At 45.1% G+C, this 27,026-nt stretch overlaps 1 protein-coding gene across 1 annotated transcript in view; it reads left to right on the top strand.

Moving 5' to 3' along the window:
* The window catches only part of OTOG (otogelin), a 93,265-nt gene extending 66,983 nt beyond the window's left edge, over nt 1-26,282 (top strand). Inside the window, exons 35-50 of the mRNA XM_036765102.1 lie at nt 5,839-6,059; nt 9,133-9,271; nt 9,594-9,788; nt 10,570-10,782; nt 12,367-12,471; nt 12,724-12,831; nt 13,771-13,872; nt 16,114-16,212; nt 17,538-17,578; nt 18,312-18,387; nt 18,605-18,783; nt 19,634-19,738; nt 20,926-21,045; nt 23,148-23,193; nt 25,811-25,890; nt 26,082-26,282. Coding sequence (XP_036620997.1) covers nt 5,839-6,059; nt 9,133-9,271; nt 9,594-9,788; nt 10,570-10,782; nt 12,367-12,471; nt 12,724-12,831; nt 13,771-13,872; nt 16,114-16,212; nt 17,538-17,578; nt 18,312-18,387; nt 18,605-18,783; nt 19,634-19,738; nt 20,926-21,045; nt 23,148-23,193; nt 25,811-25,890; nt 26,082-26,282 — 2,030 coding nt within the window. The remainder of the gene's footprint in view (nt 1-5,838; nt 6,060-9,132; nt 9,272-9,593; nt 9,789-10,569; nt 10,783-12,366; nt 12,472-12,723; nt 12,832-13,770; nt 13,873-16,113; nt 16,213-17,537; nt 17,579-18,311; nt 18,388-18,604; nt 18,784-19,633; nt 19,739-20,925; nt 21,046-23,147; nt 23,194-25,810; nt 25,891-26,081) is intronic.
* The last annotated feature ends 744 nt before the right edge of the window (nt 26,283-27,026 follow it).

Below are 27,026 nucleotides of genomic sequence, written 5' to 3'. Positions count from 1 at the left end.
TGCATTCCTGGGATAAATCCTACCTGGTCATAGTGTATTATTCTCGTGATAAGTTGCTGCAATCTTTTTGCTTATATTTTATTTAAAATTTTTGCATCAATATTCATTAGGGAAATTGGTCTATAATTTGCTTCCTTTGTTTTAACTCTCCCTGGTTTGGGTATTAGTACCATATTTGTGTCATAAAAAGAATTTGGTAGAACTCCTTCACCTATTTTCTCAAGTAGTCTATAAAGTATAGGAATTAATTGTTCTTTAAATGTTTGATAAAATTCGCATGTAAAACCATCTGGCCCTGGAGATTTTTTCCTAGGGAGTTCAAATTGATGGCGTGCTCAATTTCTTTTTTCTGAGATAGAGTTATTTGGGAATTTTACTTCCTCTTCTGTTAACCTGGGCAATTTATATTTTTGTAGATATTCTTCCATATCCCTAAGGTTGTCAAATTTATGGGCATACAATTGGGCAAAATAATTCCTAATTATTGTTTTAATTTCCTCTTAATTGGAGGTGAACTCACCCTTTTCATTTTTGATACTGGTAATTCAATTTTCTTCTTAATTTTTTTTAAATCAAATTGACCAAAGGTTTATCAATTTCATTGATTTTTTCATAAAACCAGCTCTTGGTTTTATTTATTGATTCAATAGTTTTCTTGATTTCAATTTTATTAATCTCTCCTTTGATTTTAAGTATTTATAATTTGGTATTTAATTAGGGATTTTCAGTTTGTTTTTTTACTAGCCTTTTCAGTTGCATGCCCAATTCATTGATCTCTTTTTTCTCTATTTTATTCATGTAAGCATTTAGAGATCTAAAACTTCCACTAAGAACTGCTTTTGCTGCATCCCATAAGTTTTGGTATGTTGTCTCATTACTGTCATTCCCTTGAATGAAGTTATTAATTGTTTCTCTGATTTGTTCTTTGGCCCACTCATTCTTTAGAATTAGATTATTTAGTTTCCAATTAATTTTTAGCTTATTTTTCCATGATTCTTTATTACAAATAATTTTTATTGCATCGTGATCTGAAAAGGATGCTTTTACTACTTCTGCCTTTCTGCACTGGATTGTGAGGTTCTTAATGCCATAGTACATGGTCAATTTTTGAGTATGTGTTATGTACCACTGAGAAAAAAATATATTCCTTTTTATGCCCATTCAGTTTTCTCCAGAGGTCTATCATATCTGCCTTTTCTAAAATTGTGACTTCTTTCTTGTTTATTTTGGGTTAGATTTATCAAGTTCAGAGAGGGTGTGGTTGAGGTCTCCCATCATTATAGGTTTGCTCTCTATTTCTTCCTGTAACTCCATTAACCTCTCCTCTAAGAATCTGCGTACTATACCACTTGGTGCATAAATATTAAGCAATGATATAGCTTCATCTTTTATGGTGCCTTTTAGCAGGATGTAGTGTCCCTTCCTTATCTCTTTTAATTAGATCTATCTGCTTTTACTTTGTCTGAGATTAGGATTGCTGCCCCTGCTTTTTTTACTTTAACGGAAGCACAATATATTCTACTGCAGCCTTTTACCTTTACCCTGTGTGTAGCCCCCTGTTTTAAACGTGTTTCTGGTAAACAGCATATTGTAGGATTATGGTTTTTAATCCATTCTGCTGTCCAATTCCGTTTTATGGGAGAGTTCATCCCATTCACATTCACAGTTATGATTACTGTCTGTGTCTTTTTCTCCATCCTATTTCCCCCTGTTTATGCTTTTATTTCTCCCTTTTCCCTTCCACTCCTCAACAAAGTTTTACATTTGACTGCCACCTTCCTCAGTTTACCCTCCCTCTTGATTCCCCTTCCTTATTTTACCGTTTTCCACTTGCTACTTCTTCCCTCCCTTCTGACCACCCTGTCCCTTTTTTTTCCTTTTCCTTTTCTACTGCTTGTAGGACAAGTTAGATTTCTATACTTATCAGGGTATGTTATTCCCTTCTTTAACCAAATCTGATGAGAGTAAAGCTCAGATATTGCTCTTCTCCCTCCCTTTGTTCCCACTACTACAATATGTTTTTGTGCCTCTTCATGTGATATTATTTACCCTTCTCTACCAGCTCCTTACCTCTTCTCCCAGAACCATCCCTTTATATCTCTTAATTATATTTTTATCATAATATCGGTTATTTTATACTGATGTCCACAGTGTATGAATATCCCTTTCAATTGTCATAATGAGTATACTGTTCTCAAGATTGACATATATGCATATATAAAACATGTATAAAGCAGAATATTCCTATATAAGGATGTAATTAATTAGCCTTATTGATTAACTAGGGGTTTCCTCCCCCCCATTTACCTTTTTATGTCTCTTGAATTTTGTATTTGGAGACCAAATTTTCCTTTGAGCTTTGGCCTTTTCATCAGGAAGGTCTGGAATTCCCTTATTTCATTGAATGTCCATCACCTTGCCTGGAAAATTATGCTCAGTTTTGCTGGGTAGTTGATCCTTGGTTGTAGTCCAAGCTCCTTTGCCTTTCAGAATATCATATTCCAATTTCTCCTGTCTTTTAATGTAGAAGTTGAAAGATCCTGCGTGATCCTGACTGTAGTTCCATGATATTGGAATTGTTTCTTTCTAGCTGCTTGCAGGATTTTCTTCTTGATCTGGTAGTTCTGGAATTTGGCTATAATATTTCTTGGAATTTTCAATTTGGGATCTTTTTCAGGGGGTGATCAATAGATTCTTTCGATGATAATTTCAGCTTCTGGTTCTAAGACCTCTGGGCGATTTTCCTTAAAGATTTCATGCAAGATACTATCCAGGCTCTTTTTTTTTCATCATAGCTTTCAGGTGGAGCAATAATTCTTAGATTGTCTTGGATCTATTTTCCGGGTCGGTTATTTTTCCAATCAGACAGTTCATGTTTTCTTCTATTTTTTCATTTTTTAGATTTTGTTTGACTGATTCTTGATGTCTCATAGTGTCATTAGCTTCTATTTGCCCAATTCTAATTCTTAATGTTTTGTTTTCTTCCTTTATCTTCTCTATCTCCTTTTCCATTTGGTTGATTTTACTTTTCAATGAGACATTTTCTTCAATTATATTCTGATTTTCCTTAACCAATTCCCCAATTTTACGTTTTAAAAATTTGTTTTCCTCATTGAATTTTTTTCCATTTTTTCTTTTATCTCCCTAATTTGGTTTTTAAAGTCCTCCTTGACTTCTTCCAGAAATGCTTTCAGGTCTGGAGACCAGTTTGTTTTCCTTTTTGAGGTTTCAGATGTGGGTGTAGTGCCCATGCTGTCCTCCTCTGAATTGGTATTTTGATCATCCCTGTCTCCATAATACGAATCTACTGTCTTTGAAAACTTCTTGCTATTCTTTCTCGTGGTGTTTTTTTTCTTCCTGGTTTCTGAAGTGCATCTCTGCTTCTGGGGCTCAGGGGTCTCTGTCCCAAGTTTCTTGTGTTGGGATCTAGCTTTATGTGCTATGGCCTCTGGTTTCGTGAGGTGTGGGGGAGGGGTGGTCTGACTGCTGGGGGAGAGTGGCCTCCTCTTCCCCAGGACTGCTGTACAGAATGGGTCATCTCAGCTCTTGTCTGTGCTGGTGTCTGCCACTTCCCCTAGCTGTTCAAAGCCAAGTCTGGGGTCCTGTCATTGATGTTAGTTAGCTCCACCCCCCCGGGGCCCAGTTACTCTCATTCTGCTGAGGTGGGGCATGTTGGGACACCTCTCTTCCTGCCTTAGTCTCCTTCCACCACCATAGGAAGGCCCCTCTCCCCCACTTCTCTCGCTCCTGAAGCCCCTCTTCTGGCTCCTCTGTTTCTCCTGAGGTTTTATTGTCTGATTTTATTCAAAGGAGGAATGTGAGCCATTTTACCTGGCCATCATGGCTCCCAGAAGTTCAAGAAACTGAATTTCAATTCTTTAGACTGTGGGTTGGAGGCCTCCAGGCTAGCTGCTCCCATGGTTGCAGGCTCTGCTGATAGATTCCCATCCTGGGCTGAGAGGCCTGGGGCTTGATTGCAGCTGTATTCAGTACTTCCTCCCGGGGCCTATTCCTGCTCTGGCATTTCACTCTCCCAGTGACCTCCTAGACAGGTGTTCTGGCTGGATTTCTCTGCTGTTCACCGCTGGTGCCCTTGCATTTGCCTGGGGTTGGAGGCCTCTGGCCTAGTTGCTCCCACAGCCGCAGGCTCTGTGCTCTGACAGACTCCTGTCCTGGGCTGAGAGGCCTCTAATTTTGCCCTTTCTTAATCATAGATACTTCTTAGTCCCTCAAGTCCCATATAACCATCCTTGTTACAGAGGACAACACAGAAGCAAAATTAACCAACTGAGTGACCACCTCCAACAAAGGTGCTAACATTCCCGGTGCCTGAAATTCTGACTCCTCTGGCTCTCTTCAGGTCCCACCTGAAATCTCACCATCCGCAAGAAGCTTCTTCTGATCCACCTTAATGCTAGTGCCTTCCCTTGGAGACCCTCTTCACTTTAGTCTGTCCATATTTTACCCATAGCTGCATCATTGTTGTTCCTTCCATTAGACTGGGAGCTCCTTGAGGGAGGGACTGGCTTTCTCCCCTTTTCTTTGTACACCCAACACTTAGTCTGGTGCTGGCCGCACAGAAGGCCCTTAATATATGCTTTTGGCACCTGTAAACCCTCCCCCCTACCAAGAGGAGGAAGGTGTGTTTCATCATTTGTTTTCTGGAACTAATAAGGATCACTGCCTTTAATCAGAGTTCAGCTGTCTTTTAAGGTTCTTTTCAGCCATGTTAATATACATGTATACATATATTTCAGTCATAAATGCATGCGTATATGTATATATATGTGTGTGTGTGTGTATGTACATAAATGTATGTGTGTATGTATGTGTGTGAAGAGAAAGTATACATAACCGTAACATATGTAAACACATACATACACGTACATATGTATGAATTGCTACATATATACACATATGTTATAGCCACAAGATATATACATACTTATGTGTATATAAGTGTGTGCATGCATGTATACATACACACATAAATGTGTAGACATACATGTGTACATACATGTACATGTGTATCTATATACATATGTGTGTAGATATAGCTATAGATATATAGTTCTTTTAGTTCTGTTCTCTTTGTTTGTATCAGTTAGCACAAGTCTTCCCACTTTCCTCTGAGTCTCCTCTTTGCCTTGTCTCATGCAGCACTGAGATTCAGTTGTCTTTACACACTAATTTGTTCAGTCATTCCCCAGTGAATAGGTACTCCCTTTACTTCCAGTTCTTTCAATCACAAAATTTAAACACAGTCACTGCCAATCCCTTTAATCAGGAAGAGGGTGCTCCAAGGAGTGGGGCTACACTTGAGAAAGTTTAGAAATGGCTACGTATGACATAGACGATAAAAGGCGGGGCATTAGAATCCACCTTCTCTATTCCTTTCTCAGATGTTGAGACTTCTTAAATCACAGTTGGAGTTGAGTGTCTGTTAGCGGACCTCGTTGGGCTTGTGAGTGGGGCAGTCTCACCTGCAGCAGAATCAACCACCCTTTGCCTTGAACCTAGACATTGGAATGTGGGCTCCTGATGCTCCAAGGGCCCAGGTTGGGAATGTGGAGACCTGCCAAGCCAAAGAGGCCTGTATTTTAGCCAGTTGCAGTCACCCTCAGAGTTAGCAGCTTGAGGTGTGTGAGGCTGGTCTTTCCAGAAGTGACCAACGGGTATGGAAAACCAGAGTCTTTGGGATGGAACGGGGACTGGCATGGGAAATTGGAGTTTAGAGTTGGGCATCTGTGTTCTCTGCTGTAATGCTCACCACTCCTACCTAGGCTGATCCAGACTCTCCAAGGTGGTACTTGTCACATCATTTCACTCTGCCTGTAGGTGTCTGTGATGGTGATGTGGCCAATGACCTCACCCTGCCCGATGGCACTGTGGTGCAGGAAACTGAAGACCCCACCCCCTTTCTGGACAGCTGGCAGTTGCCCAGCACCCTGACATCGGTGGGCCAGTTCCGCTACCGGGAGGACAGCTGTGCCACCGCAGACTGCTCGCCTTGCCTCCGTATGGTCTCCAACCGCACCTTTAGTAGCTGTCATGATTTTGTATGTTTATTCCTTCCCAGGAGGATAGGAATGGAAGGGTCAGGAGAGAAGGACCCATCAGAACGGGATGGGACAGGAGATGATCAGTGGGTGTAAAAGACTTTGAGCTTTGCTCCCTTAATCCATAACCCAACCTCAGCCCTTTGCCCAGGTGACATATGTCCCCTCATGGCCCCTGGATCCCTCTTTGGCAGCCTTTAGGGTTCCCATTGGGAGATATCACAAGACAGAGCAGGACCAGCAATCCAACCAAGCCAGGGGTATGTATTGAGAGTAACATAGTTCTCTATAGCAGAGTTTTAAGGCCAGATTCTGGAATTGGGAGTGGCCTGGGGCAGGAGCAAGACATATTAATAGTTAATGGTCTCTCTGGCTCCCTGTAAAGTTCCACAGAGAATGATCCTGGTAAAGAGATGGGGGTGGTAGAGAAATGTGCAAATGAGCCTCCATGATGCTTCTCTTACTCTCTAGATCAAGAAGTCTTAACCTAGAGTCTGTGAACTTGTTTTAAAAAAATTGATAAATATTTCAATACAGTTACTTTCTTTTATAATCTTATGTATTTTATTTCATGCATTAAAAGCTAACAACCCCTGTTCTAAATATTCTTTACCACAGTGTTTATGGAAGTGGTGACCCTAATCTTTCTATTATTGTCACCCACCCTAGTATGACCTCTAGGGTGCTGCAGTTTCCCAATCCCTTATCGTCAGTTGGACAAAATTCCTTCTCCCCTTTAGCTCATCAGACAAAAGACTGAATTAAAAAAGATTTTAGGGGTTAGGATTGGACCTGTGATTTTTATTAGTATAAGAAATTCCATGGTGAGAAAATACCCTGTAATAATGCAAGTTAGCACCTTCTCTGCAACATAAATTGTTAAAGAATTGCCAGCCCAGCCTGTGCATCTTTGCCCATGGGAACACTTAACACATGACTTCTGTGAGTAATCAGTCAGGTCAGCAGGCATTTATTAAGCACCTACTACAAGCTAGGCACTGCGCTAAGCACTGGAGAAACAAAAAAATGGCAAAAATAGTCCCTGCCCTCAAGGAGCTTACAGTCTAATGGGGGAAACAGTATGCAAACAACTATGAGCAAACAAGATTATAAATACATGTATGTGTATGTATATACATATATATGTGTATATGCACATACACACAGGCACATATGTATACTTATATACACATACATATATACATATGTGCATATGTATAAATATAAATAAAATAACTTGGAGACCATCTCAAAGGATAGGCATGGGCACTAATGGGGACTAGGAAAGGCTTGTTGTGGACAGTGAGACTTTAGCTAAGATCTGAAGGAAACCGGGGGAACTAAATGGTAGATACAAAAAAGGGGAGAATTTGGGGTGTGGGAGACAGTCAGTGAAAATGCTTAGAATCAAGAGATGGAGTGTTGTGTGTAAGAAATATCAAAGAGGATGATGTCACTGATCATAGAGTAAGTGTAGCGAAGTAAGGTATAAAACGGCTGGAAATGTAGGAAGGGGCCAGGTTATGAAAGTCTCTAAAAGCAAAGCAGAGAAATTTATATTTGATCATGGAGGAAATAGGGAGCTACTGGAGTTTATTGAATGGAGGTTGGGATGGGGACCATGGGGGAGGGTCAGATCTTCAGTTTAGGAAGATAGGAAGATAACTTTGATAGCTGAATGGAGGTTGGACTACAGTGGACTAAACCGAGGCAAGGAGACCAACTAGCAAGCTATTGTTATCCAGGCATGAAGTGATGAGAATTTGCACCAAGATGGTGGCAGTGTCAGAGGCAGGTGCTATAAAAGTAGAATTGATGGGATTTGGCGACAGATTGGATGTAGGGGTTGAGAGGGTGAGGAATTGAGACTGACACCAGGTTGTGAGCCTGTGTGACTAGGACAATGGTCATACCGCCAATAATAATAGAGAAGTAAGGAAGAAGAGAATGTTTGGGGTGGGGGAAGATAAATTCAGTTTGGGACATATTGATTTCTATGAGACATCAAGTTTTACATATCCATGAGACAGTAGGAGGTGCAAGACTGGAGAGAAGCTAGGGCTCTGTCCTTTCATCAGGGTCACGACCATGTCACGCTGTAGATGGGAACAGCATAGTCTGTCTGCAAATTTTGTCTATGATGGTTTGGCTGAGATATGTAGAGGAAGGAAGGGAAAGGGGATGGGAAGGAGAAGGGAAGACGCATTTATATAACAGCTACTGTGTGCCAGGCACTGTGCCAAGTGATTTTTCCAGATATTATCTCATTTCATCCTTACAACAAACCCGAAAGGTTCTCTATTTTTCAGTTTTGGAAACAGGGGCAAACAGAAATTAAGAGACTTGCCCAGGTAACAAAGCCATTAAATATCTGAGGCTGGCTTTGAACTCAGGTTTTCTTGACTCCAGGCTGAATTGAGAATTTTGTGGTTGTGTTGTTAGAGGGTTGATTTCCACCAACAAAAAGGAAAAAAAGTCATTTTACAATGTCACCCAGACCTTGGTCCAGGGCTGAGGAGCTGGTCAATAGAATGACACAGAAACTCTTTGAAAATAGGGACTGCTTTTTAGTTTTCACACAGTGACTTTTACATGTCTGTATACAGCAGGTGCTTAGCAAAGTCTTGTTGAATAGAAACAGATTTGTCTAGGAAGGAGACCAATGTGACTGAGGCAATACTCCTCAGCAGATTCAGGGGCAGAGTATCAAGATAAGCCTGGGGGACTGTGTCTGCCCATGGTCCAGGCCTTACAACTTGAGTGGGAATGTGGGCTCTGATATCCAAGACCTAGCTGTAGCTTAGAGGGATACACCAACAGGGGAGGATAAGTCAGAGAGGGCTTCCTGAAGGAGGCAAGTGCATAGTGTTTTGAAGAGGTGAGGGGTAGAGAGGAGAGACAAAGCTCTGGCACTTGACATGGGTGCTATTCTCCTAAAGGACATAGGGAACAAGGCACAGTAAATGAGGAGAGTTATCAACAGAGGATGGCCCCATTGGGGATGGGCAATGATGCTCCAACTCAAGCCTTTGGGGTAGTGGGCAGATGGTATTAACTGGTTGCTCTGCTCCAGGTAACCCCAGAGTCATTCTGTGAGCTGTGGATCAGGGACACCAAATATGTGCAGCAGCCTTGTGTGGCGTTAACTGTGTATGTGGCTATGTGTCACAAATTCAACGTGTGCATTGAGTGGCGGCGCTCTGACTACTGCCGTGAGTTGGGGAGGGGAGGAAGGGAGAGGCTTCTTTGTCACCACCCATCCACCAATCCTGTCTTCTTCTCTGTCTCCTACCTCTTCCCCCTCTTCCACCCTTCTCTAATGGGATCAACCCCAACAGCCAAAAATTACCCTGAACCCACACTTCCTGAATATAGCCTGTATGTAAAATTTTTAAATGTTGCTCCTATTAGAATGTAAGATCCTTGAAGGCAGGAATAATACTTTTACCTTTCTTTGCACCCCTAGCACTTAGCACAGTGTCTAGTACATACTAAGTACTAAAATGCGTTGACTGACTGCTGACTTCCCTCCAGCCTTTTTATGTCCAGGAGACTCTACCTATCAGGCATGTGTGGCAGTCTGTGACACTCCCAGAACATGCCAGGATGGGGGGCGGGAACCCCCTGACCCAGAGCTCTGTTCAGTGCTTGGAGAAGGCTGTGTGTGCCCTGAGGGCACTGTCTTGCACAGGCTCCATTCTGCACTCTGCATCCCTGAGGAGAAATGTGGTAAGTGCCAACTATGGGGTCCCACAGCCTGGCTCACAAGTTTGGAGGAGTCAGAGATCAGAGGCCATTGAGATGGAGGGGGACACAGACATATTCCCTCACTCTCTGATGCTGAGAGAGGACAAGTCTAGAGCTCAAACCCAGTTGTCTCAAGGCAGCCTATGGGCTCTGGCCAGGAGAATGTAAGTTCCTTGAGGGAAAGGACTGTTTGATTTTTGTCTTTGTATCTCCAGCACCTCACACAGTGTCCCTGGCACATAATGTCCAATACATGCTTGTTGATTAATTGATTGGTTCTGGACTCAAAATCAGGGAGAGGGGCTTTGGTCAGAGGGAACAGGGGAAGGAGGCAGATTGGGAAGGATGTCCTGTGAGGTTTCCTCCTTGGATTGGCACAGGGATGTGGGGAAAGAGGGTCACATTTTATGTCAAGGCTCTTGTTCCCTAGACCACATAGTTGTTCCAGTGTCCTTGGGGACCATTCACCCTAAGCAGACTTTCCTGACTCTGGAGTCAGAGGATTTGGGTGATGCTTACTATCTGTGTGACCTTGGACAAGTCATTTCTTTATCTCCTTGGATCTCAGTGGGCTGGTCTATATTGCTCCTTGAGAATCTTTCCATTGCCAGCTTCTATGCGCTATATGACCTTAGTGAGTGTAGTCTGTACCCTTCTCATGCTGAGTGTTGCTCTGTGGAGGTGGGAGAATGAGTGTCAAGAGAGATTCCAGTGAGGATAGGTCAGATTTCTCCCAGCCTCCCTCACCTTCTTGCCTTCACAGCCTGCACAGACAGCTTGGGTGTGCCCCGGGCTGTGGGTGAAATCTGGAACAGCTCACTCAGTGGCTGCTGCCAAGATCAGTGTGTGGCTCCCAACACTATCATCCCTGTGGATCTTGGCTGCCCTGAAACCGAGCCCGGTGGGTGCCAGCGCTTCGGTGAAGTGGCCCTGCAGCTCCCCACAGAAGACCCCTGCTGCCTGAGCACAGTCTGTGGTATGTCTAAGTCAGGCCATCCACTCACTGATTCTGGGTCTCCTGTTGTGCATAATGGAGAAAAATAATCCTTGCCCTGCCATCTCTCAGGTTACTGGGTGGATCACCAGTATTTCAGAGCTGGAAGGAAATTTAGAGATTATTTTCTAGTTATTAATTCATTAATATCAATATAATCATTAATAATATTATTTATATGAATCATTAATATATTAAATAATACTACTACCATGCTTAATATTAACATGTTATTATATATCCAATCCACTCATTTATAAACTTGACCAAAGTCACCGTTTTGTTAGCCATGGATCTATGATAAAAGTCCAATTTAGTTTTCTCTCTACTATGTTAGATAGCACTTCTAATTTCTTCTGAAGCATCCCCATGAAACAGTGTAGGATAATGGAAAGAATACTGGATTGAGCCAGAAGACAAGCCTTCATCTTTGGCTTTGAGTGTCTTAACCCTAGACCACCAAGGAGGTATTAGATTTCTTCTGCTTGTCCCCAAAGTGTGGAGCTGGGATGGATAACTGGGAGTTGCCAAGAGACAGATTTGGGCTGGATGTGACAAAAGACTTTCCAGCAATCAGAGTTGTCCATAGGCTGCTTCAGGGGTTCATGGGCTTCCCCCTTCAAGTCAAGGCTCATTGGGTGTGATGTAGAGGGGATTCTTGTTCAAGTCTGGGTGGGACTTAATGGATTCTGAAATCACCAGATGGTCCCTGAAAACTCTGGGATTCCGCTGATTTAAGTCAAGAGCTGGATTCACTCTTTAACTTTCTGTATGACTTAGAGCAATGTGTAAAATAAAGAGTTGCACATGCTGTCACTTTTGACAGTTGGTCCTGCTTAGCCGTTTGACTTTGTTAGCTGGGGAGGGTCAAAAAGGGGTTGATATATACATTAAGAAATGACTGTGATGTGAAATACATTGATAAAACTTTAAAAATGAAGGCTTTGGATTAGATCATCTCTATGGACCCTTCCAACTCTTAAAAAGATCTTGATTCTAATGATTAATTTATGATTATTCTGTTATCTAATATATATAGAGAGAGAAGATAGTAGAGAGTATATTTCCAAGTAGAGGCTCCATGGCCCTCAAGTCCATTAGACTATAAGATCCTTGAGGGCAGATTGTCATTTTTCATAAACAGTTGCATCATTGCATGCTTAGTGTCCAGAACAATGGCTTGTTCACAGAAGGAGCATTAATGATGGCATGCTTATGTATGGAGATGGGGAGGCAGGTGGAGGAGTCTGGGTTCAGGGAAGTAATTGAGCTCTGAGTTCCTCTGGGACCCCCATGGGACTTGGAGACCAGAGGGTGTCCTGCTGACTTTAGCCTGGAGTACTGGGTTTGAGGGCATGATGCTGAGCCTAGCATGTGGGGGGCCAGGGGAGGAGGGCCAGGAAATGGGTAAGGGCAGATATCAGGAACCTTTTCTGAGCATCAAGTCGAGAGGGGCTGATTGGCTCTCTGAAGTCCTTCTCCATGACTGAAGAGGGTTGCACAGACTGGGGCTGGGGAGTCCCCAAGCCCCCTCAGTGACTCTATTCTGTTTTCTTGCATGGTTAGTGTGTAACCAGACACTGTGTGAGGGGCTGACCCCCACCTGTCCTCCTGGGGATAGGCTCCTCATGCACTACCAGGAGGAATCCTGCTGTCCCAGCTATACCTGTGGTAAGTGAGCATCCAAACTGTAAGATGAGTGACTGGGAGCTGCCTTCTTCCCTCTGGGAAGAGGGGCTCCCCAGGGCCCTGGCCCCACCGAGTTAGGCAGCCCCCAGGGATGGATGATGGAGGTCACATAGTGGGTGCAGTGGAGGAAAGGAGACTTACAAGGGCCACATTTAATATTCTCTTCCCTGGATCTGGACATGGGCTTTGGCCAGATGTAGGGATGGGGCTCAGAGTTGCTTGACTTTTCCCCAGAATGTGATCCAGAACAGTGTGAGGCCCAGCCCGATCCTCAGTGTCGCCAGGACCAGATGGTGCTTGCCGGCCGGCTCGGGAACACTTGCTGCATCTCCTACTTCTGTGGTACAGTGGTTGTGGCATCTCTGTTAATGAGGCAGGGCTGCCTCTTCCCACTCCCCACCCTCAGAGAAAATCAAATCTTTACTCGCTATATCATTGTCAAGGTCATTGACCCCCTGACCAAGGCAGAAGGAGGCAGTGACTTATCTCAGCATCTCCAGTATCTGTGATGCCCACATTACCCATCCATAGGTCTGTTCCTCTCTACCTGGACTCATGCTGTCCTGTTAAGAGAAGTAACAAGGAAGGGTTTTCTCCAGATGCAGGAATGGTGGTAGGGAGAAGAGATCCTGGCCATCTGCCCAATATCATAGACTGGTCTCAGTCCCTGTCATTGGGGAAGAATTGGAAGAGGCTGAAGATGACATCATAGATAAAAGACTGGTGTGCAGTGGAAAGAGCGTTGGCCTGGGAAACATGAGACCCAAGTTCTGATTCTGAGACCTGAGATCAAATCCAGCCCCAGACCCTTATGGGTTGTGTGACCCTGGGAAGGTCACTTAAAAATAATAATTTAAAAAGAATCTCCATTTGCCTCAATTTTGCCATTTGTAAAATGGGGGATAAAAATAGTACCTACCTCCCAAAGTTGTTGTGAGGATCGAATGAGATCATATTTATAAAGAACTTAGCACAGTGCCTGGCACATAGTAAGTGCTACGTAAATGTTAGATATTGATGATGATGATGATGGTGATGGTGGTTAGTCCCAGTTCTGCCACCTGTTCACTGTGTAACCTTCGGCAAGGACACACAGCAGAACTTTCTGACTAAGTCCTCTCTAGGACAGGACCACCATAAGGCCTGATTTAGATGTAGACCTCCCCGTGCAGATCCTATTCTGTTTCAAGACTCTTGGACTCTGCAGCTGGCCACAGTGACTTCCAGAGCCTCCCTGTTCCAATTGATATGGTCTTTTCTCCTCTCTTCCTCCCTACACAGCCTGTGATGCTTGTCCGGACCCGATACCCACATGTCAGCAAGGGGAGGTGCTCACAGTGGACAGCGATACCGCAGAGTTTTGTTGCCCGGTGTATCGCTGTGGTGAGTCTGTCTTGGAGGGAACTGTCCACAGGTATGGGGCATGGGACCTTCTGATGACAGTCCCTGCTGCCTGTGCTCTAGGCCCGTGCTAAAAAGCTCTACCTTAGGACCAATGGAGAGAGTGCCCTCCTCTTAAGGAAACCCCAGAGAGGTCAGATTTAGGCCCCAACAAGCACCTAAAAAAATTATTGAGGCCTGAAACAAAATGTGGTGCTGCCCAGCATAATCAGTGGGGAAATAGATTGTCACTGCTGGAGAATCTAGAATATTTTCAAAGGAAGCTAGTTTCAATGTTTTTAAGATTCTGCACATCCTCAAGGTACTTGCATAGCCTCTCTAGGGGCATTATAGAGGTCTGGCTGAAGGGGCTTATTTCAAGACTTCCCAGGTGTATCCATTTCTCATTGAGAACCTGGGCTCCCTAACACCATGCTGATATATAGCCCTGAAGGGCTGACACCCTGCCTTAGCAGACCTCCAGTACTTAGTACAGTGTCTGGTGTATAGTAGACACTTAATAAATGTTTGACTAATTGCCTGATTGCTTAAGACTTGAGTTCAGATTCCAGTCGTGTATCATTTTAGGGTAGTTGGAAATCTTGTATTTTGTTTATTTTTGCAACAGGGTTACCCTTTTTAAAAAAGTTACTGATCTGTTTGTTTTTATATTATAAACATTTATAGATTACCTCCACTCCTTGAGAAGTCTCTTGTAACAAACTGTAACAGCTAAGCAAAACTAATAATAGTGACCTCATCTGCATGTGTGTGCAACCTCCCACATCCATAGCCAGCCTTCTCTACTTTTAAAAAAGTGTTTTTTTTAAATTCACAGAAACCTATTTTATTTCCTTCCCCTCCTACTCCATTGGAAAGAAGGAAAAAGCAAATTACTCATAAAAATATGCAAAGTTAAGCAAAACAAATCCCCTTATTGCGTGTATGCAAAAATTTCTGCTTTCATTCTGCACCCTGGCATGTCCCTGGCAGCAGGTAGTTAGCATGGGTCATCATCAGTCCCCTGGAATCATGGAGGATTCTTGTATTGATCATTGCTCTCATAAATTTTTATTGTAAAAAGGAAGAAGAATCTGGGGTGTTTTCTTAGCAATATGGGGGCCCAGAATTTAACCTTAATCATTGGGACTATTTTGGGTCAGGGGTGGAAAGGTGGGAAATGAGTTGGAGAAGGGTAACTTAACCTTAATAAAGTCAGTACTAATATACAAATAATTCTAATTGCAAAATAGATAATCAGGGGAATAATGGAAAAAGAACAGGTCTCCAGGTTAGGAGGCCCTGTTTTTTACCCCAGATCCCACTTATTGGGCAAGATATCTAATTCTGAAAGCCTCAGTTTCCTCATTTATGAAGTGGGAATGATAATCTTTGTACTATTCACTCACAGGGCTGGTGGCGGGAAAATGTCCTGTAAATGTTAAAGCCCTATAATTATGTGAGCTATTATCAGGGGCTGATTTGATTTATAGAAATTTGATTTTGGAAGGTAGCCATTAAGGCTAATTCTCTCATCCTTTTTTCTGTCTTATAACAAAAACAAATGTTTGGGTTTCTAGCTCCAAGCCCCCAGTGGCAATTGAGTTTTCACTATGGTGGGAAACCCTAGTCGCGTCACCCTTAGGATAACTTTTGAATAAGGATCTGGTCCCCCAGAGGTCTAGCTATACTTATCTATTGGTTGAGCCAGCAAATCCAGTTGCCCAGAAGGCAGGCTTAGTCAACTCTACATTGAGTGAGGCACAGCCAAAGATAGACCATCCCTGCCCTCTCACTTACGTCTTGTACACTTTCATTTTCTCCTTCTCTCCCTCTTGTCATCTCCCCCAGGTCCTTCCAATTGGTTTTAAAACAAGTTTGTTCTTCTAGGAAAGTCAATGGTGCCACCCTGACATCCTCCTTTACACATTATGTTCTCGTCAATTGATCATCCCTGTTGAGATTATCACAGAGTTCAAATTTTGGAGATTAAACTCAAGGAGCTTTTTATTGGAAAGTCTTACATTATCAATATAAACATAGCACAAGAGCAAAGCCTAGGCTACCCAAAGACCCTTAGAGGCAGGCTAGAGAGATGAGCTCATTTGAGAGGTTTCAGGAGTACCTGATATGAGACTGTTTAGACACCTAGTCCCGTGTCAGGACTTCCTCATGGCTTCATGCTCAGACATTGGGTGGTTACTTTTAGTGTCCCTGGTCTAACCTGATCTCTTTCCCTGCCAGAGTGTCAGAGTTTTCGCTGCCCCCAACTTCAGTGCGGCTTGGGCACATCCCTGGTGGAGGTGTGGAGCCCTGACAGATGTTGCCCATATAAGTCATGTGGTAAGTGAGCTTGGGGCATTGGCTTTCACCTGGACTCTTCTCTTGCTGGGAGCTCTCAGTTTCAAGGTGGCTCTGAGCTTGGGAGATGCTATGGTGGTAGTTACTGAAATCTGACTACTTCCAAAGGGTTCCTCATGAGGGAGAGTGGTCAATCCCATCACTCTCAGTACTAATTCCCTACTCTGTTCCCTACCTGAGCAGAAGAGAGTAAGAAACATTCCACAATGCACAAGGACTTTTGCTAATGTAAAACCTATGTTTTTTTTCCAATCAGAAGACAGTCCCTTACTTAACAGGCCACCTTGATTAACCTTAGCACTCTGTCTTTTGAAGCTAGAGTTTGGGTTTTCCTAAGATGTATGCAATGTCCAGTACGCATGCGGGTTAGATTCAAAATCCTTTTTTGTTAAAGAGCTTGGAGCCAATAAAATATAAACTAGTTAGTGTATACAGTAATTTTTTTAAAAAACACATTTCAGCAGAGCTTGAATGATGTGTTTCTTTTCGTTTTTTAAAAAAAGTTTTATTAATGGCTTAAATTATCACATAATGGCATTTCTACTTTGAGAGAGCCTTCCCTTAATGGTACAAAAATCCAAGACCAAAACCAAATGACTTTACCAGGAATCTCACTCACCAGAATAGGCAACATTCCATGCCCATAGTCATTTGATTGATTGTAAGATTTGGGAGGGACCTTAGTGGTTGTCTAGTCTAACTCCTTGTTTCACAGACAAGGAGAGTGAGGCCCAGAGAGATTGCTTCAGGTCACACAGGTAGTATACCCCAGAGTCAGGACATGAACCCAGGTCCTCTACCTCCAAAGGTGGCACACTTTCCACTGAACCATACTGTCCTCTGCCTTTTTAATGAAAGGAGGGCAGTGCATTTCCTCATCCCTCCTCTGTGATCAAGATTGGTCACTATAGTTATATGGAACCTAAAAAACAAGGGTTTTAAACAGAAAGATAGGAAGAAGTTTTTATCCCACTTACCTTTGAAGACTAGTCTCCAGAGGTAGAGAGTGTGGCTGCAGATTGAAGCATCTCATTGCTTCCTCCTGCCTTCAGTCCTTTGCCTCTAGTTGAGAAAGCTTCAGTGTTCATTTTCCTGGGTTCCAGAACACTCTCTACTTCCCTACTCCTGGCTACAACTCAGATGGGGAAATAGAGTGAGAGCTGAGGTCTTTTATGGAGGGCTGTGTACATACCTGATGCCCGGATATAGGAGTCAAGGCATTGGGACTGTGACCTTGGTACCAATGGGTAGCAACTTGGTTTGGCCATCCTAAGCTAAACCTGGTTCTGGCCCTTCCTATCTTTCAGAATGTGACTGTGACACAATCCCTGTACCTAAGTGCCACCTGGTAAGTGCCCTCAGCCTCTCTTTCCTATGCTCCATATCTTAGGTTTTCCTCTGCCCTTTCCCCTCCCTTATCCCCTGTTGACTCTTTCCTTTAATTGAGAGGAAAGAAATGGTGGGCGGAGGCTCTTTCAAGAGTTAGGAGCCAGGCTTTGCCACTAGCTTACTCTGTTACCTCGAACAATTGAAAACACACAAACAACTCAGAATATTAAAATTAGAGATGCTTACCTGTTTTTACAAATGTGGAAACTGAGGTCCAAAGAAGGGAAGATGCTTTTCTAAGGTCACACAGCAAGTTAGTGGCAGGGTCAAGATAAAAACTGGGCCTGTGACTCCTATGACAATGCCCTTTTGCCTCTCCCCCAAACTGACTGTCTTCATCTTTCTGGACTTCTGTTCCTAAATCTTTAAATGGGAATGATAAACTTTGACCTGTTACTCTCTCAGAGATAGATTCCCAGCTGTGGTTTGGGTGGGCCTGTCCCTTTTTCACTGATTGGCTATGCTAAGAGCTTAAGAAGAAATGTATTGATTGAATACATTGAAATACATTGGCTAGGCTAAGAGGTTAGGAAGAAATAAAATTACTCCAGGACTGCCAGGCCACCTTCAAGTGTCTGGTAGAGAGGGAACAGCAGCTAAGGCAGGGATGCCTAGGTCCTCTCTTACTGCCACCCTGGGAAGAAAGACTGGGTAGCCAGAGGAGATTGACACTGACCTTTGTGTGTATATAGTGGGAGCTGCGGCAGCTTGATATGGAGTTCACGCAGAGTGCTGAGAATGTTTGCGATTGTGTCAAGTACAATTGTGGTGAGTGAACAAGGGAAACAGCAGGGTGTTGGCAAGGCTTATCCAGACTCAGTGGTTCCACCAGTATCCATCCATGGTGAGGGAAGGAAGTCTCCCTCTGAAGTGACAAACCTGTGAACACCAGGGATGGGGTAGTTAGGTTGGAAATTGGCTTGGAGGGCCTATCTTCCTCCCCCTGGATCATGACTATGATCAGTGTGTGTCCCTCTATGACCAGTGAAGGCCCCAGTCTGCCTGAGCCAGGAGCGTGGGGTGCTGCAGCCTGGTCAGAAGGTGGTGGAGCTCTCAGCTGATGGTGTCTGCAGAACTTCCCACTGTACTGATGTACTGGACCCCCTTACCAACTTCTACCAGATCAACACTACATCTCTTCTCTGTGATGTACAGTGTGAGGAGGTAAGACTCTGTACACAGTGTGACTTGGAGGGCCTGGTAGGAAACCTTCCCTTTTCTTCTGGGATGCTGATCAGCTTCAGGGATTCATAACCTCCTGAAACAGGAAATGAGTGAGTGAATGGATGGATGGGAAACCGTGTCCTGATCAAGAATTCTAAGTAAGAGGAAACTGAATATTTCAGAGGAATAGAGAGAAGGTGGAAAGTGGCTAAGGAAGTAAAGCAGGGTCATAGTAAACCATGACCCATGACCCAGAGGACTGTTCTAGAGGATGTAAGGCTGAGGCAATACTCCTGAAGTATCTGGAGGATGGTGGCCAGCTGTTCCATATCTCCGTGGGAGTGTGTGTGTATGTGTGTGTGTGTGTGTGTGTGTGAGAGAGAGAGAGAGAGAGAGAGAGAGAGAGAGAGAGAGGACAGGGAGGGAGAGAAGGAAGGTAGGAAAAAGAAAGGAAGGAAGGTAAAGAGAAAAAATGAAAGGAAAGAAGGAAGGAAAAAAGGAAGGAGAGAAAGAAAGAAAAGGACATGAGGTAGAAATGCATCAAGAAAATTTTAAGTTGGATACCAAGAAAAAACATATCTGAACCTTAGAACAGACAACTTTATCAGTCCCTAGAGCAAGATGTGGTCTTCCCTTGAAGACTGCAAAGGGATGGGCTGGGTGACTTCCTGAATTTTCATGTATCTCAGTAAGTCTCTTATTCTGTTTCTCCTGTATCCTTTCTGAGTCCTATGGTGACTTGGAGGTTGTGCGGGATCCTTGGGAAGGCGTCCAGGGTACCATCCAGGGGAGATCTGGCAGGTACAAGGTTAGGGGTCTCAGGGTGGGATTGACTTGGCTGAATTTGCAGAATCAAGAATACCAGCCTCCCCAGGACCTGGCCACCTGCTGTGGCTCCTGCAAGAATGTGTCCTGCCTCTTCACATTTCCCAATGGCACTGAGGTCATTTTTCTGGTGAGCTCTTCCCCAGCCCTCCCCCTCCCCACTGACTCCGTGGAAATAGTTTTGGTCTAAGCCTAAGCCGCTCTCTCTTTCCCCAACCCTGAGTCCAACCTTGCTCCCTAATCTCTCTTCTAGAAAAGTGAAGTGTATGACCAGCAGTGCCCAGAGGACTGAGCATATTTTGGGCAGTGCTAGGGAGCAGTTGTGCTATGTCATACAACAAAAGTGTTATTTTTTATCTAGCGGTGCCCCCCCAAATCCTGATTCTCATTTGTTTGCATCCTACATTCATTTAATGCTTTCGTCTTTCCAAAGTACTTTACATCGGTTGTACCATTTCAATGTGAGCTCCTTGAAGGCAAAGAACATTTCAGTTATGTCTCTGTATCCTCAGCATCAGTCAGACAATAAGCATTTATTAAGTGCCTGTTATATGCCAGCCACTGTGCTGAGTTCTGCGGACATGAAGAAAGGCAAAAATACAATCCTTGTTTTCAAGGAGCTCACATTTTAATGGAGGAGGCGGTGTATAAAAAATCATGTACATACAAGATATATACAGTATAAATGGAAGTTAGGGTCAGAGAAAAGGCATGGGGGTAGGGAGGAAGACTGGGAAAGGCTTCCTGCTGAAGGTGGGATTTGAGCTGAGTCTTGAAAGAAGTCGGGGAAGCCAGGAGGTGGAGATGAGGAGGGAGAGCGTTCCACCCACAACCCAGTGCCTGGCATATAGTTGGCCCCTAATAAATGCTTGTTGATTGAGTCTCACAATGACCTTGTGAAAGAAGTGGGGTACATCCACTTTGCAGAGGATATTGAGATTCAGAGATGGTAAGTGACTTTCCTAAGGCTACACAGCAAGTTCCAGTCACTTTCAGGGCATCAGTTTCCTTTTCTGTCAAATGAGGGGATCAGATGAGATGGCCTCCTGCTCTAATATTCTGTGCTTTTATAGAATTAGTGGCAGAATCTGGACCAGAACCCACGTCATCTAGCTCTAGGTTCAATGCTCTTTTTTTTAAACCACCAGACATGGTAAACAGACACACAATAACCTAGAGGCCAGGCATGGTAGAAACCAGTTTAGTGCCCAATGGTAGGGCAGTTGCATCTCACATAAGGCCTTCCCCAGTCCTCAGGAAATGGTTACTTTGCACAGACACTCTGGGCCAACTGTCCCTTACACATCTCACTTCTAGCCTGGAGCGTCTTGGATCTCAGACTGTGCTCGTCATGACTGCAGCAACACAGCCCTGGGCGTAGTCCTGGTTGTGTCCCCTATCATCTGCCCACCCCTCAATGAGACCGAATGTGGGAAGGTAAGGGCCACGGAAATGGGATGTCTGGGTGGGCCACTGGCCTGGAACATTGTTTGTGAGAGCTCCCAGTCCCTCAAGTTCCAGTTTCCTTCTAGGCCAGGGCATACCCTGGAGCATGAAATGGCAGGGGGGAAGATCTCCCTTCCTTCCAATCCTGCTATACAGTAACCTCTCCATCCACCCATCCATCTATCCATGCATCCATGTATCCATCCATCCATCCATCCATCCATCCATCCATCCATCCATACATCCATCCATCCATCCATCCATCCATCCATCCATCCATCCATCCTTCCATCTACACATTCATCCATCCATCCATTCATCCATCCATCCGTCTATCCATCCATCTATCCATCCATCCATATTCATCCAACCACCCATCCATAAATCTACCCATTCATCTATCCAGATCCTTCCCAAGGCACTGCACACTTAGATAGATTCTACTGCTGATATTCAAGGATCAATAAACATCTAGAACTTAGCTTAGGCAATTGGGTTGAGACATCATGGCCTTAGAGGCAGAAAGATTTGAGTTCAGATCCCATCTCTAATGTACACTGCTTATATGACCCTGGGTATATCACTTCCAGGCAATCCTCTAATTCTATACATTATAGAGAAGGTAGAGAAAATTTCTTCACCAGGAGCTCTCTTTGCTAATGAAATCACAATAAAATCTCCCTCTTCATGGGAATGAACATATTATTCATGCCTGAAAGGAAGACTTTTTTACCTTCTGGTGTTTGGGTCTTAACTTGGACTAATGCTGAAAGAACTGTGGATGTTGAGCCTCAGGAAAGCTTAGGGAGGGGCATTATAACCATCTTCACATAAACAAGGGGTCTGTCACTGGGAGGAAGGATTCTCCTTGACTGTTTTGACCCCAAAGGGAAGAACTAGGGGCATTAGGGCAAACCCACATAGTGGCAGATTTAGGCTCAGTGTAAGGGACATGGTCCCAATAATTTTTGAATATTCTCAAGTGTAATGGGCTGCCCTAAAAGGTAATGAGTACCTCCCCCCTTCCCCACTGGAGGTATTCAACTAGAGGCTAGGTGTCAGGGTTACCAGAGAGGGGATTCTTTTTCAATGCCTCAGATGTCCCTTTCCAGCTCTGATTCTGTGTGATATCAACTAGACTTTGAATATTACCCATGATCCATGGGTATGTACATATATTACGTAGGTAAATATCCACATATATATGTCTATCCATGGATACATAGACATATACATATATACATACACACACATAGACATACACATATATACATACACACTCACACACCTGCATACACAAAGACATTCTTTCTCAGGGTGAGATCATAGCAATGGGATGGGTTTTCATACCTCAAAGACTCCCAGCTCCCAGACATCACTTCTCTGTTCTCCACCTCTACCTCTATCATAGGACTCCAAAAGGAGGAGCAGGAAATGTCCTTTGTGTATACAGAATTAGAACCCAGGTCTCCTGACTCCCAATCCAGGTCTTTTTTAAGCACATCGCTCCCTCCCCAGATTGGTGCAGCCACAAATGCGGGGCTATGGAGTCCTTCCTGAATATGGGGGGGGGGTCAATAATTAGTGTTGAAGAAGAACAGTGGCTTTGGATGACCAGAGGAGAGGTCTGGGAGTAGGGAGGAATGGAGAAATTTAGATAGAAGTAGGTAATCACCAGGGCAAGGCCATATGATTATCCCTAGGACCTTGGCCTCTCCCCATGCCCACGCCCAGACCCAGCTGTCCTAAGCCCCATATGGATTCATACTAAGTAGCAAGGGAAACATCAGGACTTTCATAGGAGGACCAAGAAAGCCTGTTCTCTGGTCATCTCTGGCTGCAGAAGCTAGGAAGAGGGTGTTGACCCTAGGGTGGGCTCAGTGTCTGACGGTGGACAGTGGGGGCAGATATTTGACCTGAATTATCAGGATACTCTCCACCTCTTAACTATGCTCTGTCCTCAGACTCTGAGCACAAAGATACTTTCCTGGATAATGCCTTGTTAAGCTTTGGGGGGCATACTTGTGGGTAGTATGAATTAGGGGCATCAGATACTCCCAGAGCTGATCTTCTGCCTCTATCTCTCCATTTAGGTGGGGGGCTCTGTGGTACCTTCTCTGGAAGGCTGCTGCAAGACATGTGAGTATCCCAGCCCTTGCCATGACTCCAAAGGGACTCTGGGACTGGGTAGCAAAGTGCTGGGGGGAGTTTCCTGTGTTCCTGGTGGGATCCTATTGTTCCTGCCTGCAGGGCCTCAGGTGTGACTGGGCATAATGGTTCTGTGCACCATACACCTCTTATTAGAGGTGATACTCCTCTTGGGCACTTGCTAGAGCCAGACTTGCTCATCTTGTTGGAAAAGCAAGCAAGCAAGCACCTATTACATGCCTCCTGTGTGCCTGGCACCATTCTAGGCACCAAGGATTCAAAGCCACAGTGAAAGGATGCAATGGATGAAACAATCCAGACTCATTGAGCTTATGTTCCAACAGAGGAGATGAGAATGTATATAAGAATAAAAACAAAGTAGTTAAATCCAAGGTAGTTGGGGAGGGAGGGAATTAGAGGGAGGAGGAGGAGTGTTGTGGGAGATCTGGAAAGACGTGATGCAAAAGATGGTGCCTGACCTGGATCTCAAAGGAAGAGAGTAATTCTATGAAGTGGTGCAGTGGGGTGGGGTAGTGGTGACCAGAGCAAAAGCACAGAAGCTGGAGATGGAGCATGAGTGAGAGACAGAGAGGCCAGTTTGGTTGGATCATAGAGCATAGGAAGGTGAGGAATATCCAATGAGGCTGAGAAAAGAGAACCCTGGTCCCCAGAAACTCAGAAACCTGTCATGTCACTGGAGAAGTCTTTAGACTCCTTCCATAGCCAAGTGATGCAGAGGAAGGGACAGAATACTGGCTCTGGAGTCTGAGGATGCGGGTTCGGATCCCACCTCTGCTGCTAACTGCCTGTGTGATCTGGGAAAAATCACTGAACTTCTCTAAGCCTCAGTATTCTCATCTACAATATGAGGGAGTTGGATTACATGGCCTCTGAGCTCCCTTATTGCTTTGAGTCCATGATCCTGTGACTCACAGGCTGGTACCTGTGTTTCCTTCCCCTCCCAGAAGACGGGCTTGCCATTTGAGGAGCTCAGAGCACCCTAGGGCCATGCCCCACTCCCTACTTTCCCCGGAGGAGGGATCAAGAAGATCTGCCCTGGGCTTCCTCCAGCCACACATCCTGGCTACTGGCCACCTGGCCACATGGAACCTCCCTAAGCAGGTTTACCTTGCAGACCAGGTGCTCTTAACTCGGGGTCCATGGACCCCTGAAAGGTCTGTGAATAGATTTCTAGGGCCCGTAAACTTGGAAGGGAAAAGAGTTACATCTTTATTTCAATATAATTGTAATCCTATGTGTTTTATTTCATGCATTTAAAAACATGATTCTGAGAAGGGTCCATAGGCTTCACCAGACTGCCAGAAGGGTGCATGACCCAGAAAAGGTTACTGCCACAGGCAGACCATTTCTGTGGGTGGGCCCCCACGTCTCCTTAAGGGCAGCTTAAATTGAGGGATGCAGGTGGCCTCTACTTTACCTTCCACTGATCCCAGGGCCCCTCACCCTATTTCCCTTCTATCACCTGTCCCCCTCCCTCATTGGACCCCCTCTCCAGTCCCCTGTTTGGATCACCCTCGCACTTTCCTCACCCCCTGAGTGTGACCTGCGGCCCTGTCCCGCTCTCCTCAGGTTCCCCGGGGGCCCTGTTTCTGCTCCCAGTTAGCCCTGCCTCTTCTCCAAGGGTTAGTGCCCGCTGTCACTCAGGTCAGTGGGAGTGAAAGTAAAGTGGCCTTCCATTGGTGATTCTGAAAATGGTCTGCTGCTCATGGGGCCCTCAGCCCTCAGCTCCCTAGGGAAAGGGCAGGAGGGAGGGCTGGGGAGGGGAGGGGAGAATTTGTGGCTCTCTGTTCCTGCTACCAAGGCCCTTCCCAGATCATCCCGCTGGCAGTGCCTGATCTTCAGATGTGGGCAGTGAGCTGGCCCCCAAAGCATGCATGTGTGCACCCCCATAGTGCTCGCTTCCTACTGTCCACACACAGACTAAATGCTGCTTTGCTCCTGCTTCTTGCTGAACGTCTCCAGGATGTGGCTGCATCCTCCAGGCCCAGGGCCACTCAGGTTAAGGAAAATTAGGACATCCACCCACTTCCCTCTGAACTGCCCTAGAATGATTAAGACAAAAGGGTTGGTTGGATTTAATTCAATTCAACAAAACATTTTTGAGGGAAACTGAACTAGGGGCTAAGCGATTTGGCCAAGTCTTCTCTGGCCAAGTGGCCGAGTGGGCCCTGATTTCTTGATTTCAGATCCAGTGTTCCTTGCTCCAGGTCCTAATGGATGTCCCATTGCTGCACTACCACTCCCCCAGTGGCCTCCTCCATTGTCTCTACTCCCATTTCTCAACCTCCCTTACAGATGGTGCCCAGCTCTGAGGGTTTCAGGACTCAGGCTAAGCCCCAGATATATGGCCTGTTAGTTCTTTTCCATCAGATGGAGATTCTCTTCCCTCCCACAGAGTTAGGCCCTGGGAGCTGTGAGGGGTAGGGGATAGTAGTGCATGAGTTGAGAGTAGCTCAAAAGACTCAGTGCATGACAGCTAAGTGCCTGGGAAATGCCACCTCCCCTTCCTCACCCCTCTGCTGCCCCAGGGGGCAAGAAATCTGGGTGGTTGTGTCAACCTCATTCAGTTTTCCTTGACTTTTGCCAGGTAAGGAGGATGGGCGGTCCTGTAAGAAGGTGACCGTCCGAATGACCATCCGGAAGAGTGACTGCCGAAGCAACACACCGGTGCGTCGTAGGGCCCTGGGGAGAGAGACCCAGGTGTCAGGGGCAGGTTGGGCCAGAGCACCACATTTGACTTGGTTGGGGATCGAGAGGCCAGGTGGGGAGGAGGAGAGTATCGGGATGGGCTGGGTTGGGTTGTTCTGGGAGAAAGTGGGCAGCTTCCCCAGGCCTCCCATCCCCACTGTCTGCCTCAGGTGAACATTGTGAGCTGTGATGGGAAGTGCCCCTCTGCAAGCATCTACAACTACAACATCAACACATATGCTCGTTTCTGTAAATGCTGCCGTGAGATGGGCCTGCAGCGACGCTCCGTGCAGCTCTTTTGCACAGGAAATGCCTCATGGGTGCCTTACACCATCCAGGAGCCCACAGACTGTGCCTGCCAGTGGTTCTGAGACCTTTATTCCAAGGAAGAGCTAACTAGTGGCCCTTCTCCTCCCCCCTCCTCCAACTTACCAGATCCTCCAAGGGTCATGGGGATATTCCCCTGACTCTTGCACCCTCGCAGGGTGAAGGGCTAGGAGAAATTTCATCCCCATGTCCCTCAGATTCACAGACATCCCTGGCCATAGGCAGCTTGGCAGCAAATGTGCTGTAGGGGTCAGGAAAGCCTGTCCCAGCTGGTTAATAGAGCTCATCACAGAAAGGCCTTCCCTTCCCCTGCTTCCTGCTAAGGATATCGTCTTGTACAGTTTGATTACAGCTTAGGGCCGAGGGGGGGAGGATGGATTTCTACTCTAGGAGCAGTGGGAGACCAGCTGAGCCCCTCAGCCCACTCTTGCTAGGGATGGAGGGAGGGAAGACACAGAGGCTGGGAAATTGGCCACCTCTGGTCACTTTGCCCTTTTAGACAGAAAGGGACGTGGATGATAGAATCCCAATGGTGCATGAAAGCTTTAGTTTATCCGTTAACATCCTGGTTGTGAGAAGGAGTAGATTTACTGCAGCAGATGGCCCAGGAAGGTTGAAGGGGGTTGGGAGAGGGAATTTCTGTCCTTGGAGGAATCCTATGAGATCAGGGTGCCTACTGGCTGTCTTTGGTTCTTCTGAGGGGCAGGGGAATTGACTTAATGGTCTAGAGAATCCCTCTCACATCAAGAAAATACTGCCTGATTCTCAGTTATGGGTGTTTTTATCTA

This window comes from Trichosurus vulpecula, chromosome 6 (genome assembly GCF_011100635.1).
Source record: "Trichosurus vulpecula isolate mTriVul1 chromosome 6, mTriVul1.pri, whole genome shotgun sequence".
Taxonomy (NCBI): domain Eukaryota; kingdom Metazoa; phylum Chordata; class Mammalia; order Diprotodontia; family Phalangeridae; genus Trichosurus; species Trichosurus vulpecula.
Note: the sequence above shows the minus strand (reverse complement) of the source record. Positions and strands in the feature narration are given on the sequence as shown.